At 40.6% G+C, this 13,575-nt stretch overlaps 1 protein-coding gene across 4 annotated transcripts in view; it reads left to right on the top strand.

Moving 5' to 3' along the window:
• Window positions 1-13,200, top strand: part of USO1 (USO1 vesicle transport factor) — a 46,858-nt gene extending 33,658 nt beyond the window's left edge. For all 4 annotated transcript variants that reach the window (XM_053363035.1, XM_053363036.1, XM_053363037.1 and 1 more), the window contains 11 exons: window positions 249-359; window positions 2,179-2,297; window positions 3,207-3,388; window positions 4,274-4,395; window positions 5,306-5,444; window positions 6,051-6,214; window positions 8,272-8,364; window positions 9,820-9,909; window positions 10,187-10,297; window positions 11,045-11,260; window positions 11,865-13,200. In XM_053363035.1, the coding sequence (XP_053219010.1) occupies window positions 249-359; window positions 2,179-2,297; window positions 3,207-3,388; window positions 4,274-4,395; window positions 5,306-5,444; window positions 6,051-6,214; window positions 8,272-8,364; window positions 9,820-9,909; window positions 10,187-10,297; window positions 11,045-11,260; window positions 11,865-11,951 (1,434 nt within the window). In that variant the 3' untranslated portion in view covers window positions 11,952-13,200. The remainder of the gene's footprint in view (window positions 1-248; window positions 360-2,178; window positions 2,298-3,206; window positions 3,389-4,273; window positions 4,396-5,305; window positions 5,445-6,050; window positions 6,215-8,271; window positions 8,365-9,819; window positions 9,910-10,186; window positions 10,298-11,044; window positions 11,261-11,864) is intronic.
• The last annotated feature ends 375 nt before the right edge of the window (window positions 13,201-13,575 follow it).

Genomic DNA, 13,575 nt, shown 5'->3' with positions numbered 1-13,575 from the left:
TCTCCCGGGTGTTCTGATACCTCCCTCTTGTGTGTGGACTTTGCCAGTTTTGCTACATAAGGATTCACACTCCTAATAGAGGAAATGGTTGAATTTTAATAATTGTGTAAAAAGTGCCAGTCTTGTTCTGGACACCCAACATTTAAGACTGCTGCAGGCTTCAAAGTAGAAACAATGCGTGGAAAAAACAGAAAACCTGTAAATACAAGTAAAAGTTTGTTGTTTGTTTGTTTGTTTGTTTCTTCCAGGGAAGCAAAGTGCAGACAAGAGTTGGATTATTAATGCTGCTTTGTACCTGGCTAAGCAACTGCCCCATTGCTGTCACACATTTTCTGCACAATTCTGCCAATGTTCCATTTGTATCCTTTTACACGTCAGCAATTAATGTCTCTGAATTATGATAGGAAATGTTCTTTAGGAGCGCAAGTTTCTGTATGCGAGTTCAAAGTAAGGAGACTCCATACCTTAGTGTTGCAACGCAGTATTTACCTCCTTCTTAAATACATTTACACCCCTCCTTTCTTGGAACTCAAGGTAGTATATGTGGTGTTTCAGTAAGTGTACATATTGCCCACATTTCACATATTTGCTGCAGGAAACTATTATACCTGTAGAAATAATATTTTCTGCATAACCTACAGAGCTGCCCCAACACTTTAGGCCACAGGTGGTGAACTTCATCTCTATCCTTCACAGGCTAAAGTTGAAAGGTGGGTGCAGCCATTCACCTTTTGGTCTTTTACAGTCATGTAAGGTGATGACTTTTGGGACTTCAAAGCGCCACCTGGGGCTTTTAAAAAGTGCTTTTTTGAAGTGCTGCTGATCAGCAGGCTTGATGTCACCACCTGTCTGATGGAAGTATTGTCATTGAAATTCTACTCAATATTGATCCAGAGTAGATTCCAATATATAGTTAGCAGAGTAAAAACTTAAACACGTTGCAGGGTTCGCAATAAATAGACCAGAGGCAATTATATTTCATCCAGCAGAGCTTTACCGGAGGCAAATGAGCATAATGGTCACAAATCCAATACACTCAGGATTGGCCCTGGTTCATAAGAAATCCAGTTGCAGCAGACTTAACCTAAACACCACACCAGAGGAGAGATAGAAAAAGAAAGTGTGAAAGTCAGGCTCCTTCTGGCCCTACTATTATAGTCAGCATGACCTTGACAGAAAGATAACAGTCCCAGTTTAAGCCAGCTGTAATCAGCTTCTCTGAAGGAATAACCCAAACATCATGAACCTTCTGCTTGCTTCTTTCACACAGAGAAGCTTCCAGAACCCTCTTGAATTACGTAGAATAAGGAAGAACTCTACACATCATATCAATACTTTCTGTACTAAGAAATGCAAACTGACAAGTGTATGTAAATTTCTTAAGGAGTTTTTGACAGGTATAGGCTTGGACGCGTGGATAAAATCACAGGGATGTTAATTTTGAATGTGCACTTGTAAACTTTAATGGAAGGACAGGTGTTGTAATCCTGCAAAAGTTTTTATTTAACAGTTGTAACAGACGTTTCAGATTCTGACATTCTGTAGAATCTGGTCATTATCTTTCAAGGGAGCTCAAAAGTCTCATACAGTGGTGCCTCGCAAGATGAAATTAATTCGTTCCGCGAGTTTTGTCGTCTTGCGGTTTTTTTCATCTTGCGAAGCACGGTGTCGGAAAAGTTTTGGAAAAGCTTCAAAAATCACCAAAGTCTTTAAAAACCTCAAAAAAGGCTACCACACCGCGTGCTATGAGTTGCTCCTCGAAGTCAAGTCGCAACTGTATTAACGGTGTTAAGAAAAAGGAAACAAACTTGCAAGACATTTCCGTCTTGCGAAGCAAGCCCATAGGGAAAATTGTCTTGCGAAGCAGCTCAAAAAACAAAAAACCCTTTCGTCTAGCGAGTTTTTTGTCTTGCGAGGCATTCGTCTTGTGAGGTACCACTGTACTTTGATCTCTCCTCTCAGCCATATGCATATAAATAGCGCATGCTTTAATTAAATTCTATTGATATTTTAATGTTTGCCACCCTGGGCTCATTCGGGAGGAAAGGTGTGGTACAAATAAATATGCTTGTGCTTGATTAAGCTAGTATTAGTAAAAGAAAAGAAAAAAAGGATTGTACAAGAATTGGAATGCCTCTGTCTATGAAATGTCTACACATCCTTAACTCAATTTTTTAGCTGACAGGACAGATAGCGGAAAACCTTGGAGAAGAGGAGCACTTAGTCCAAGGGTTGTGTGCTCTCTTACTAGGAATTTCCATTTATTACAATGACAACTCGCTCGAGAATTATAAGAAGTGAGTACTTGGAAGGGTGAATGGGAAACTTGTGTCGTGGCCACAATTCCTGGTGTACCAAGTAAAAAAAAAAAAGAGAGACGAATACAGCTTCACTCCTCTGCCTACAAATGTGGTCGGTCTATTCCATGGGTAGGCAAACTAAGGCCCGGGGGCCGGATCCGGCCCAGTCGCCTTCTAAATCCGGTTCGCGGACAGTCCGGAAATCAGCATGTTTTTACATGAGTAGAATGTGTCCTTTTATTTAAAATGCATCTCTGGGTTATTTGTGGGGCACAGGAATTTGTTCATTATTTCCCCCCAAAAAATATAGTCTGGCCCCCCACAAGGTCTGAGAGACAGTGGACTGGCCTCCTGCTGAAAAAGTTTGCTGACCCCTGGTCTATTCTAATATAATTTTCAAGGCAAAGACTAGGAAATAGATTAACACACACACCCCAATATGGTTAAGCCAGAGAAAATTAGATACAGACTTAAACTTATTTTATTATTACAAACTTTGGTAGGGTCGAATGCTTTCCACCATAATTCCACCATTAGCATGATGAGTTGTATTTCTCTTACACGACTGAACGTTGAGTCTCAACATTAAAATGAAAGCCATTCCTGTTCATTTTCACTATAGCCTCCCTTCAGCTCATTATTTCCAAGGTCTTGAAAGTAGTGCTTTTACGGTTTTGCAAACTCATCTGTTCTCTATTTCGCCCTCTGCACTCCATTCAAACTGCCAAATCTGAGGGCACATCTGTCTCTACCACTTTGTACTACTACTCTGTTGCCTTTGATATAACTGATATAACTATTTGTTAAATAGGAATTTGCTGGGGGTGGACTGGTGGGGTGAAATGGAAAAGAGGGCATCTTTGTGCAGTTCGCAGTGGTTTTACGTGATCCGTCTCTCACCCCCAGGGAGAAATTGAAACAACTGATAGAAAAGAGGATTGGCAAGGAAAACTTCGTTGAGAAATTGGGATTCATCAGCAAACACGAATTCTATTCCCGAGCAGCTCAGAAACCTCAGCCAAGCTTTTCTAGCCCGGACCATATGATGTTTGATCATGAATTTACTAAACTGGTAAAGGAGCTAGAGGGTGAGACATGTTACTTTGCCTCTCTTGAGCTTTGTGTTTACTACTTAAGACAATTAGATCTGAAAGATTTAGAGCCTTTCCTTTTCAGAATTGGATGTAAAGTTAATTAAGTTATACCTTTCAAGGTTTTTAATTTTCTGCAATCCTAAAGCATGTTATGACACTGGAGGCAAACAGTTTTACACAGGAAGTACAATAGGTTTGCTATGTTCACGGTGTGCTATAAGACCAGTTAATTTGGCTTCTTAATATTTGAGGATTTGCTGCATCATGTGTGTTTACTTTGGTGAGAAGGTGATGGTGCAATTAGTTTACAGCACAGTGAGGCTTACCTGCTGAAATTCTTGGTAACATGTTCTGATCCATTCTGCATCTGAGAATGTGGTTTGTCATTTATTTTTCCTGGCAGCTAGTAGATTTGCTCTTACAAAATTAGGCTACATTATCTGCTGTAAAGGTTGTAGTTGATCTATTAGATAGTAAAATTGCTATGTACTGTACAGAGATTTGCAAAATAAGATGGACCATGCCTGTGGACTTGTAGTCTATAGGTAAATAGATAACACACTAGGGAGGAAGGAAAGGGAAAGTGAGCAAGGATCAGTTGAGAACAGCAACAATGAACAGGAAGTATCTTATAGAGAGGCTTGGATTTAAAAACCAGGAAGATGTCAGTTGGAAAGGCATTCCATTGATTGGGAGCACAAGTGATTTTTCCATACTACAACAACACATTTATTGCATCTTGAATGGCTTTTTCGTTGATAGAATCCCTAAAATGACTAATTCCTGTTAAGCTTCTATATCTGAACAGGCATTGGGATTGCTTCAAAACCATGGGGCTTAGAATGTCTAATAAAAGAAACGATTTTTTTTTTGAAACAGGCATTATAACAAAGGCAGTTTATAAGTCTAGTGAAGAAGATAAACAGGAAGAGGAGGTGAAGAAGTCCTTAGAACAACATGACAACATAGTGACACGCTACAAAAGCATCATTAGAGTTCAGGTAAAAAACCCAAACATCTTAGCTTCATTTGCACTAGTTGGCCCTGTATCTGCTTAAGGTGGTATATATTAGGGCCAAACTACCCATTACCGTAATCGTGCTATTTAAACATATTATTAGAACTTGCAACCCTCTCAACAAAAAGCAGCTTGAGGGTGGCATTAATCCATTGCACTCTGGGTGCACTGACACCTGTGAATTCCCTAAATTCTGGAAATAGGCAGTTTTGTTTGTTGCACTAACTGCTTATACCATAAAATATATTGCACAGTGCTACTAGTTTAATGCGAAAGGGACATGGGTGGCGCTGTGGGTTAAACCACAGAGCCTAGGACTTGCTGATCAGAAGGTTGGTGGTTCGAATCCCCACGACAGGGTGAGCTCCCGTTGCTTGGTCCCTGCTCCTGCCAACCTAGCAGTTCGAAAGCACGTCAAAGTGCAAGTAGATAAATAGGTACCACTCCAGCGGGAAGGTAAACGGCGTTTCCATGCGCTGCTCTGGTTGGCCAGAAGCGGCTTAGTCCTGCTGGCCACATGACCCGGAAGCTGTACGCCGGCTCCCTCGGCCAATAAAGCGAGATGAGCGCTGCAACCCCAGAGTTGGTCACGACTGGACCTAATGGTCAGGGGTCCCTTTACCTTTTTACTAGTTTAATGCACTGGCAAACACAGGCACCCTATGCAAATGCACAGACATGCGCAAGCATTATTTTAGACCGGTGGCATTGTTGGCATTCTGTATAGCATAAGCAGTTAGAGCTAAGTTCCTTTGCAAATGTCTGTAGGTAAATGCCTATGGGTGCTTAATTTTTGTGGTGATTTTTTTTAAAAAAAAAATAACAGTAGCAATCAACAGAATTAAAAAATGAATGTAAGATACCATTAAGTAGATTCTTGTTTTATTTTCCAGGATCAGGAGCTTGAGGAATTGAAGAAACAAGTAGAATCTATAAAAGCTCAAAACGAGCAACTTCAGACAACAGTCACCCAGCAAATGTCGCAGATCCAGCAACACAAGGACCAGTACAATCTCCTTAAAGTACAGCTAGGTAGGACTGCTAGCTGTGTCCTGTCTAAGTTTTGCTGTCAAATGCAGATTCCTGCGCATTTTCAGACCATGGAACGCCACATTTTACTTTGATGCAAATTGTTTGAGCAGCCCTGGAAAATGCATGAAACTAGTACTAGTTTTTGGGACACAGGTGTTAAACCACGGAGCCTAGGGCTTGCCGATCAGAAGGTCGGCGGTTTGAATCCCCGCGACAGGGTGAGCTCCCGTTGCTCGGTCCCTGCTCCTGCCAACCTAGCAGTTCGAAAGCACGTCAAAGTGCAAATAGATCAATAGGTACCGCTCCGGCGGGAAGGTAAACAGCGTTTCCGTGCGCTGCTCTGGTTTGCCAGAAGCAGCTTAGTCATGTTGGCCACATGACCCGGAAGCTGTATGCCGGCTCCCTCGGCCAATAAAGCAAGATGAGTGCCGCAACCCCAGAGTTGTTCACGACTGGACCTAACGGTCAGGGGTCCCTTTACCTTTACTTAGCTCATAGTACCATTTCTAAGGAAGAAAAGATTTTAAATGAGTTTGGGATGGGTAATATTTGTGGAAATTTGTCCCAGAACTCTACAAATGGGTCATTTTCAAATCTGACTAATAGGAAAAGACAATCAGCATCATAGTTCCCATGGCGATGTGGCTCAGATGAATGGCGTTCAGCCGGAAGAAATCAGCAAATTGCATGGGGAGATAGAAGAATGGAAACACAAGCTTGAACTGTTGCAGGAACAACTGAAGGAACGAGATTCTTTGATTGAAAGCTTGGTGAGTACATGAGTGTTGGCTATCGATACCTGATATGAAAATTCCAGTCCATCTGTGTGTGTAGTGGTTAAGAGCAGTACACCAGTGTGGTGTAGTGGTTAAGAGCGGTAGACTCGTAATCTGGTGAACTGGGTTTGCTTCCCCACTCCTCCACATGCAGCTGCTGGGTGACCTTGGGCTAGTCACACTTCTCTGAGGTCTCTCAGCCTCACTCACCTCACAGAGTGTTTGTTGTGGGGGAGGAAGGGAAAGGAGAATGTTAGCCGCTTTGAGACTCCTTCGGGTACTGATAAAGCGGGGTATCAAATCCAAACTCTTCTTCTTCTTGGGTAAAATGCTGATCAGAAAAGGCTTGTTTTCTTGCTCTCAGATCAGAAGGCAGGCAAGTTCCTGATACCAGGGGAAGAAGGCAATTGGTCCCATTGTCACTTTTTATTCCTTAGTTGAACAGAGTGGTTAATGGGAAAGAACATGGCTTGCAGTATGGATATGTTTGTTTGTAAGACTTTTATCCCATCGTAATGCACATAGCCTCAAGGCGGTGGCTTGCGACAACGAAAGGGAAAAATAAAAACAGCTGATAAAACCACTTTGAAACACCAGTACAAAGAAATGCATTTAAATGGGCTTTGGATGTTTTTGAAAGCTATTTTGTTAAAGGCAAAAAAGAACAAGACAGATTTCATTGACTGCCTAAAAAATAGTAAACAAGGCACAAAGCATGCATGTCTAGGCTGGGGTGTCCAGGGTTTGGATACCACTGCTATAAATATCCTTTTTTCAGTAGCTACTTACCTAATCTCAAAAAGTGGTCTTCAGATGGGACTCTGTGGCAAATCTTAACTGCTGAGACCTACAATTGCCTATTGTTTTAAATGCTATCATAACCTGATGGTTGTTCACAGCCATTATTGAAGTTTTTTTTAATGATTTTCAGTCCACTGTTGTAAGTGACTTCCATACATATGTCCTCACAAGGCTAAAATGGATATGCTGACCTAATAACCTTATGAGTGTCAGTGTCTGAATTGTAAGGAGGCACATGTAGTAAATGCTTCCAACTTTATAATTATAGTCACTGATTTGTTGCACCATTTCTCTGAATGGTTGTTAAATAATGGAGGCAGTGTAGTCACAAGCAATATGTAAAATCTGCAGTGCTGCTTGTTCACTGGCAAATTGTCAAGTAGTGGATTGGGATGGAAAAGGCATTATTCATTCCTCTTATTTTGGTTTTAAATACCTATACCAGATGAAATATAAGATATTGAAAATGTTTGAGGTGTTTTTAAATTGTTTTTGTTTGTTTTTGCTTTGTTTTGTTAGTCCATGTAGCGTTTTTGTATTGTATTTGTATTGTTTTTTTCTCTTTTCTTTTTTTGTTTGTAGTGTTGTGTTGAAAATGCTGAAAAAGTAATAAATGTCATTTAAAAAAAATAAATAAATACCTATACCAGAGCTGACATAATAATAAAAATAATAACAGCAACACCTGCATGGAAAATTGAGTTCTATGCCATGTATGTGAAAATATGTCATTATATTGCATATTTTGTATCTGCTGTTCATGGGCAGAGTGGCAATGGTCTGTGCTACTGTGGTACCTCGGGTTAAGTACTTAATTCGTTCCGGAGGTCCGTACTTAACCTGAAACTGTTCTTAACCTGAAGCACCACTTTAGCTAATGGGGCCTCCTGCTGTTGCTGCGCCGCCAGAGCACGATTTCTGTTCTCATCCTGAAGCAAAGTTCTTAACCTGAAGCACTATTTCTGGGTTAGTGGAGTCTGTAACCTGAAGCGTATGTAACCCGAGATACCACTGTACTTCCTGAATCCTTCTGATCACTGAAAATGTTGCAGCGTATCTTCTAGTTTCAAAGACAGCATCAGGCAGTGCCACAAACTTGACAGCCTATTGCTGAATCCCAAAGGGCTTACTTTTAAAAAAGAAAAAGAAAAAGTTTGAGTTTCTCAGGATGCTATTTATGGAAGTGCTTTGTTAAAAATACTTATTCTTTTAAAATTAATGTTTCCTTCGTTAATATCCGATATTTGCAGAAGCTTTCGCCTGCAGCAGGAGGAACAACAACAGAGCAGTCTTCACAAACGAACAAGCCAAGTGGCCCTGAGGTTGACAGAGAACTATATAAAGTAAGAATTCCTGGTGCTTCCATAAGATATTCTGACGTGACTGCTGCTGTTTGAGAACATGGTTCCTCCCCAGTTGCAATGTGTGAAACCTGATCAAACCTGATCAAAAAGTAGCATTATATAAATCTTTTTTTTCTGAGCTTGTTATTTCTGGTGGGAGAAGTCAGAGTCCCTTCTCTGAGATCTAGTGCTTTTAGCAGCACAGTTTGTTTTGCCCAGGCTTTCCCAAACCCGGCCCTCCAGATGTTTTTGGCCTACAACTCCCATGAGCCCTAGTGAGCAGGACCAGTGGTCAGGGATGATGGGAATTGTAGTCCCCAGATATCTGGAGGGCCGAGTTTGAGGAAGCCTGGTTTTGCTCCTTTCCTCTGGATGAGGTAATTAGGATGGGAAGAGACCCAGCCTTACCTTTGTTACGTTTTTGGCACAAGCCTTAATTGCCCAGCCGAATACGCAACAAAAAGAAGGCAGCTGATCTGCAGAGGTCAGGAAGCTTATGCTTCCTCCATTAGGAAAGCTTTGGAAGGACAGCGAGCCATAAAGAGGCCCCTGTCCAGAACAGTGCTCCAAGTCATATATGTAGTACAAGTTCATTGCTGTCTTTATTTAGCCATTCTTTCTCAGAGTAGGGGGATAATTCCACCCTTTGAGTCATTGGAGGCAGTGCTTATCATTTAGAAGCCTACTTATACAGTGGTACCTCGCAAGACGAATGCCTCGCAAGACGGAAAACTCGCAAGACAAAAGGGTTTTTGGTTTTTTTAGTTGCTTCGCAAGACGATTTTCCCTATGGGCTTGCTTCGCAAGACGAAAACGTCTTGCAAGTTTGTTTCCTTTTTCTTAACACCGTTAATACAGTTGCGACTTGACTTCGAGGAGCAACTCATAGCACGCGGTGTGGTAGCCTTTTTTGAGGTTTTTGAAGACTTTGGTGATTTTTGAAGCTTTTCCAAAACTTTTCCGAAACCGTGCTTCGCAAGACGAAAAAAATCGCAAGACGAAAAAACTCGCGGAACGAATTAATTTCGTCTTGCGAGGCACCACTGTACCTCCCTGGTGGGCCTGCACGGCACCAATTGAAAAATGGCGCAAGAGGCATAAAGATAGAGGTAATCTACACTAGACACAACAGTATAGAAAGATTAAAAACTATGAGGTCTCAGAACAAAGGAAGTCAGTATGTGTATATCTACATAATGATTAGTATGATGATATGGTTTTCTTTGTAGATGTGATTTTTCTTTTTGTTTTCTTTCTTATCTTTTTTGTTTTGCTTTGCTTTGTCTTGTTTGTTCTGCTTTGTTTTTAAAAATAATAAAAAAGGAAAAAAAGAAATGAGTTGTGTGCATTGGTGATGCCCTCCAAACCTCTGGAAAATTCGCTTATCCTGCTTCTGTTTGCAAACAATGCTGTTATCTTAGCAGCGGAATTCATTTATTTTTCCCCCCTTCACAGGAAGTTGAAACCCTGAGGGCCCAAACCCAGTCACAGTCCACAGACATTATTAAACTTCAGAGTGAAAAGCAAGAACTGCTTCAAAAACTGGTAATATAAGACTTTCACTCTTATCTTTTGTCCTTGTGTTGTTTCTCTGGGATGTAATAAACAGCAGTAGTCCTCTTGTCTCCTTCAACTGTCCAGCATAATCCATAAATAGCCATAGTCTTTTCTTATACCACATAAGCTCTAGTGGCCCACGTTTACACAGATTGTCTGATTTGTTGCATTAGCTGTACTTTGCCGTACAGAACACATTGCAGGTGTTGGACCAAGTATATCTCGTGCACCCTGTCAGTCTTGTTGAGTATTCTTTGTTTTGCAGAGCGTAACCCCGGTTCCTGTATCAGGAGACAATGGCACCGTTATGGTAGCAAAGACAGCCGACTTGGAAAGAAGGCTCTCGACGCTCTTGCAAGAGAATAAAGAACTAAAGGTTGTTTCCTAATCAAAAAATACTACGTTTTTAATTTAAGTGTTCAGTTAAGATTTGCTGAACTGGCAGCCTCATCCTTGCTCAACTCAACATTGGGGTTGGAAAGGGGCAGATATCACAAATTAGAAATGTTCCCATAGGAAATAATGGAAATCGTGGACTCATGATGCGAAACGCTCACCTAACAAATGATTTCCTGGGAGCGTATTGTATTTTGATAAGCAGGACCTGCATGTTCACATTCAGGGGATTGTATAATACTTGATTTTCAAGACCCATAGCTCACTGGTAGAACAATTGCATGAGATCTCCAAGTTCAACACCTCGATTAAACAGCTATCCACTGCTGGGAGACCCCTTAAGCTGGAGAAAACAGAACCGCCTTACCAAGTTCTGTTGCTTAGAATAATTAGTTTCCATAGAGATGTCAAAATAAACTGGTAAAGTGTAACTTCACTACTGAAGGATTTTTGGCATTCCTAAAGGTGAGGAAAGAATTCCTTGGTGCTTGTCCTTATATCAAATCTTGGTCCATTTAGCTCCTTTTATCGTACATATGGATTGAGCACTGAGGGAAGGAAAGGGAGGATTCTGATTACAGCGGGTCACTCTTATTTTTAAAAAGCCCCTTGTTTGGGACATCCAGGATAGCTTTCATATTAAAGTACTGTTTTGGTATCAGCTTGGGTGGCGTTAGCAATTTTAGCAGTGATGCATGCTAATATTTCCCCCTCCCTCTCCTGCCAGAATGAAATTGCGGCCCACGGCGAAGAAAAGGCTTCACTCAAGCAGCAGCTGGACTCATCCAACAGTACCGTGGCTATTTTGCAAAACGAGAAAAGCAAATTGCAGAAAGAAGTTGCAGAATCTAAGAAGGAACAGGACGATCTGCTGGTTCTTCTGGCTGATCAGGATCAGAAAATAATTGCGTTAAAGGATAAGCTCAAGGAGCTTGGAGAACCGGTAAGATGAACGTTCATTAGGTTTGAGCATTTCGTTTTTCCAATCATGGAAAGCAAACAGCCCAAGTTTTGGTCTGGATTGGCAACATTTTTGCTGCTCTGATGATGAGCAGAGCCAGAAGAAGTATTCTGGATTAACTAATTTGGAATAAAGGCTGCCCCGCTTTAGTTTTCATTGACTTTAGTACTGTATTCATGTGCTGTAGCAGACAGGCTCCAACCATCTCAGAGGACGCTTTCATCCTCTTCTTCTCATCCACGGTTTTGCAAGTATTTATGTCAAAAGCAGTTTTAACTTACGTTCTAAGTTTTTAGTAAACTTCTTATTTTTGCAAAACATTTTATTTACAGTTAAAACAATTTATTTCTATGTATTTAATTTGCATATCACCCTTCATCCATAGATCTCAAAGCGGTTCACAACATAAAAGTACAAGATAAAAACATGAAATACGTAACAAAAGCACACCACTACCCCCCCAGTAAAATTAATGCCATTTTTAAAATAAAATGCCGTTTTAAAAATCTGTCCAGTTAATTGTTGGACATGGAGAAGACTTTTTAATCTGTTAACTAAATGCCACAACCTCTTTTTTCTTTTAAAGGTTGAAGATGACGATGAACTGGAATCTGGCGACCAAGGTGAGGAAGATGAAGGGGACGATGAGGAAGACGACGAGGAAGATAATTAAGCTTTATTGTGTCAAATATGGGAATCCTGTACTGCATTATAAGAATAAATGTTGATGGCCTTGTGATGCAAAATACCTGGTTAAAGAAGCGGAAGGATCACTCGAACTAGTCCTGAGTTTCTGGTGTGAAGTTGGGAAATGCTTTGTAGCTGAAACAGAAGTCTGCCGTTTTAAGTTTTACATGCACATCCGAACCGAATTGTTAACACACTAGAAGCTGTTTTAGATGCTTTCCTGAAGCATTGGAAGGTAACAGTTTGGTTAACCAAGCGTGTTGGCATTTGCATATGTTCCGTGTGTTTGTCATTACTTATCTAATCTGGATCTTCGGTGTGATTAAATATGGTATGTATATGGTTTAACATCTGTTGAATGAAATCATTGCTTCCTGTATTCAGCATGGAGAGAGCTCCTGGGCTCTTTCTTGCTACTTCAAAACAGAAATTATTACTGGAGTGTACGGGACTGGCAAGTTAAGGGGTTTTTACCTTTTGGCTGCTTGTTGGTGGATTTCAGATTGGGAGGAACTGTACAGCATTGAGTGCCTTGCGCCTGAAACGGCTGCATTCTGTACCTCAGAGGAGAAAGAGAAACCGAAACAACTTGGGAGGGATTTCCGTAGACAAATTTCCGCAGCATTTGGTAGCATAATAAAACAGAATTTTATTTTTAGCAAAAACCCATGCAGAAGTTTTAAGATGCTACCAGATTATCACGTTAAAAACAAGCCTTTTGTTCTATTATTAAAATCACATACTGATCGATTCTAATTTATTGACTTTTGCGCCCAATAGATAAGATTTTTAAAAAGAGACATTAAGTGCAGTTGCTGCATCAACTTGCTGTTTTGGTAATAAAAATAGATGCTATAACTATTTAGTATTCAATTACTTGGTTGACTTCTGACTGCTTTAAATCATGTTTCTTGAATGCTGCTGTATTTGGAATAGTCTTAATTTTTTTAAAAAAAAAAGATTGACTTGTTAAAGTGCTATCAAACATGGCATCTATCAGGGAAACATGGCAAATTGGTGAAGATGTTTGCAAAATTTGTAGAGCTGTTTCTGTTCATTCCAATTATTGACTCAGCTTACAGAGCAGTTACTTCTTAACTCTAAAGTAAGTAGGATTTGGGCCAATGCTATACAAAAATGTATTTTTTAGATACTCTATTTTGTACTTACCAGTTTGTCAAGATACAGGTAACATAAGCTGAGTTGCAGCAAAATAAATTGGAATGCTACCTCGATATTGTAATCCCTCTTTGGAAATACGGATATTCCATATTCAAAAGGCTTTCTTTTGTCCAACATGGGTTGTTTTTGGGGTTTTTTAACCAATATATCTGCTTCTATGTGCAAGGAGCAGGAAGGGTTACACTTCAATATTGCAAACTGTAGGAACTAGTTGCCCACAGAACTCAGTTAACTTCAAGGACTGAAGTTCAGCAGCCCTAATTCACAGTGGCAAGTTATGGTAAAAAGGTAAAGGGACCCCTGACCATTAGGTCCAGTCGTGACCGACTCTGGGGTTGCGGCGCTCATCTCGCTTTATTGGCTGAGGGAGCCGGCATACAGCTTCCGGGTCATGTGGCCAGCATGACTAAGCCGCTTCTGGCGAACCA

Source organism: Podarcis raffonei, chromosome 13 (assembly GCF_027172205.1).
Source record: "Podarcis raffonei isolate rPodRaf1 chromosome 13, rPodRaf1.pri, whole genome shotgun sequence".
Lineage (NCBI taxonomy): Eukaryota > Metazoa > Chordata > Lepidosauria > Squamata > Lacertidae > Podarcis > Podarcis raffonei.
The sequence above is the reverse complement of the archived record's forward strand: the minus strand, read 5'-3'. Positions and strand labels throughout refer to the sequence as shown.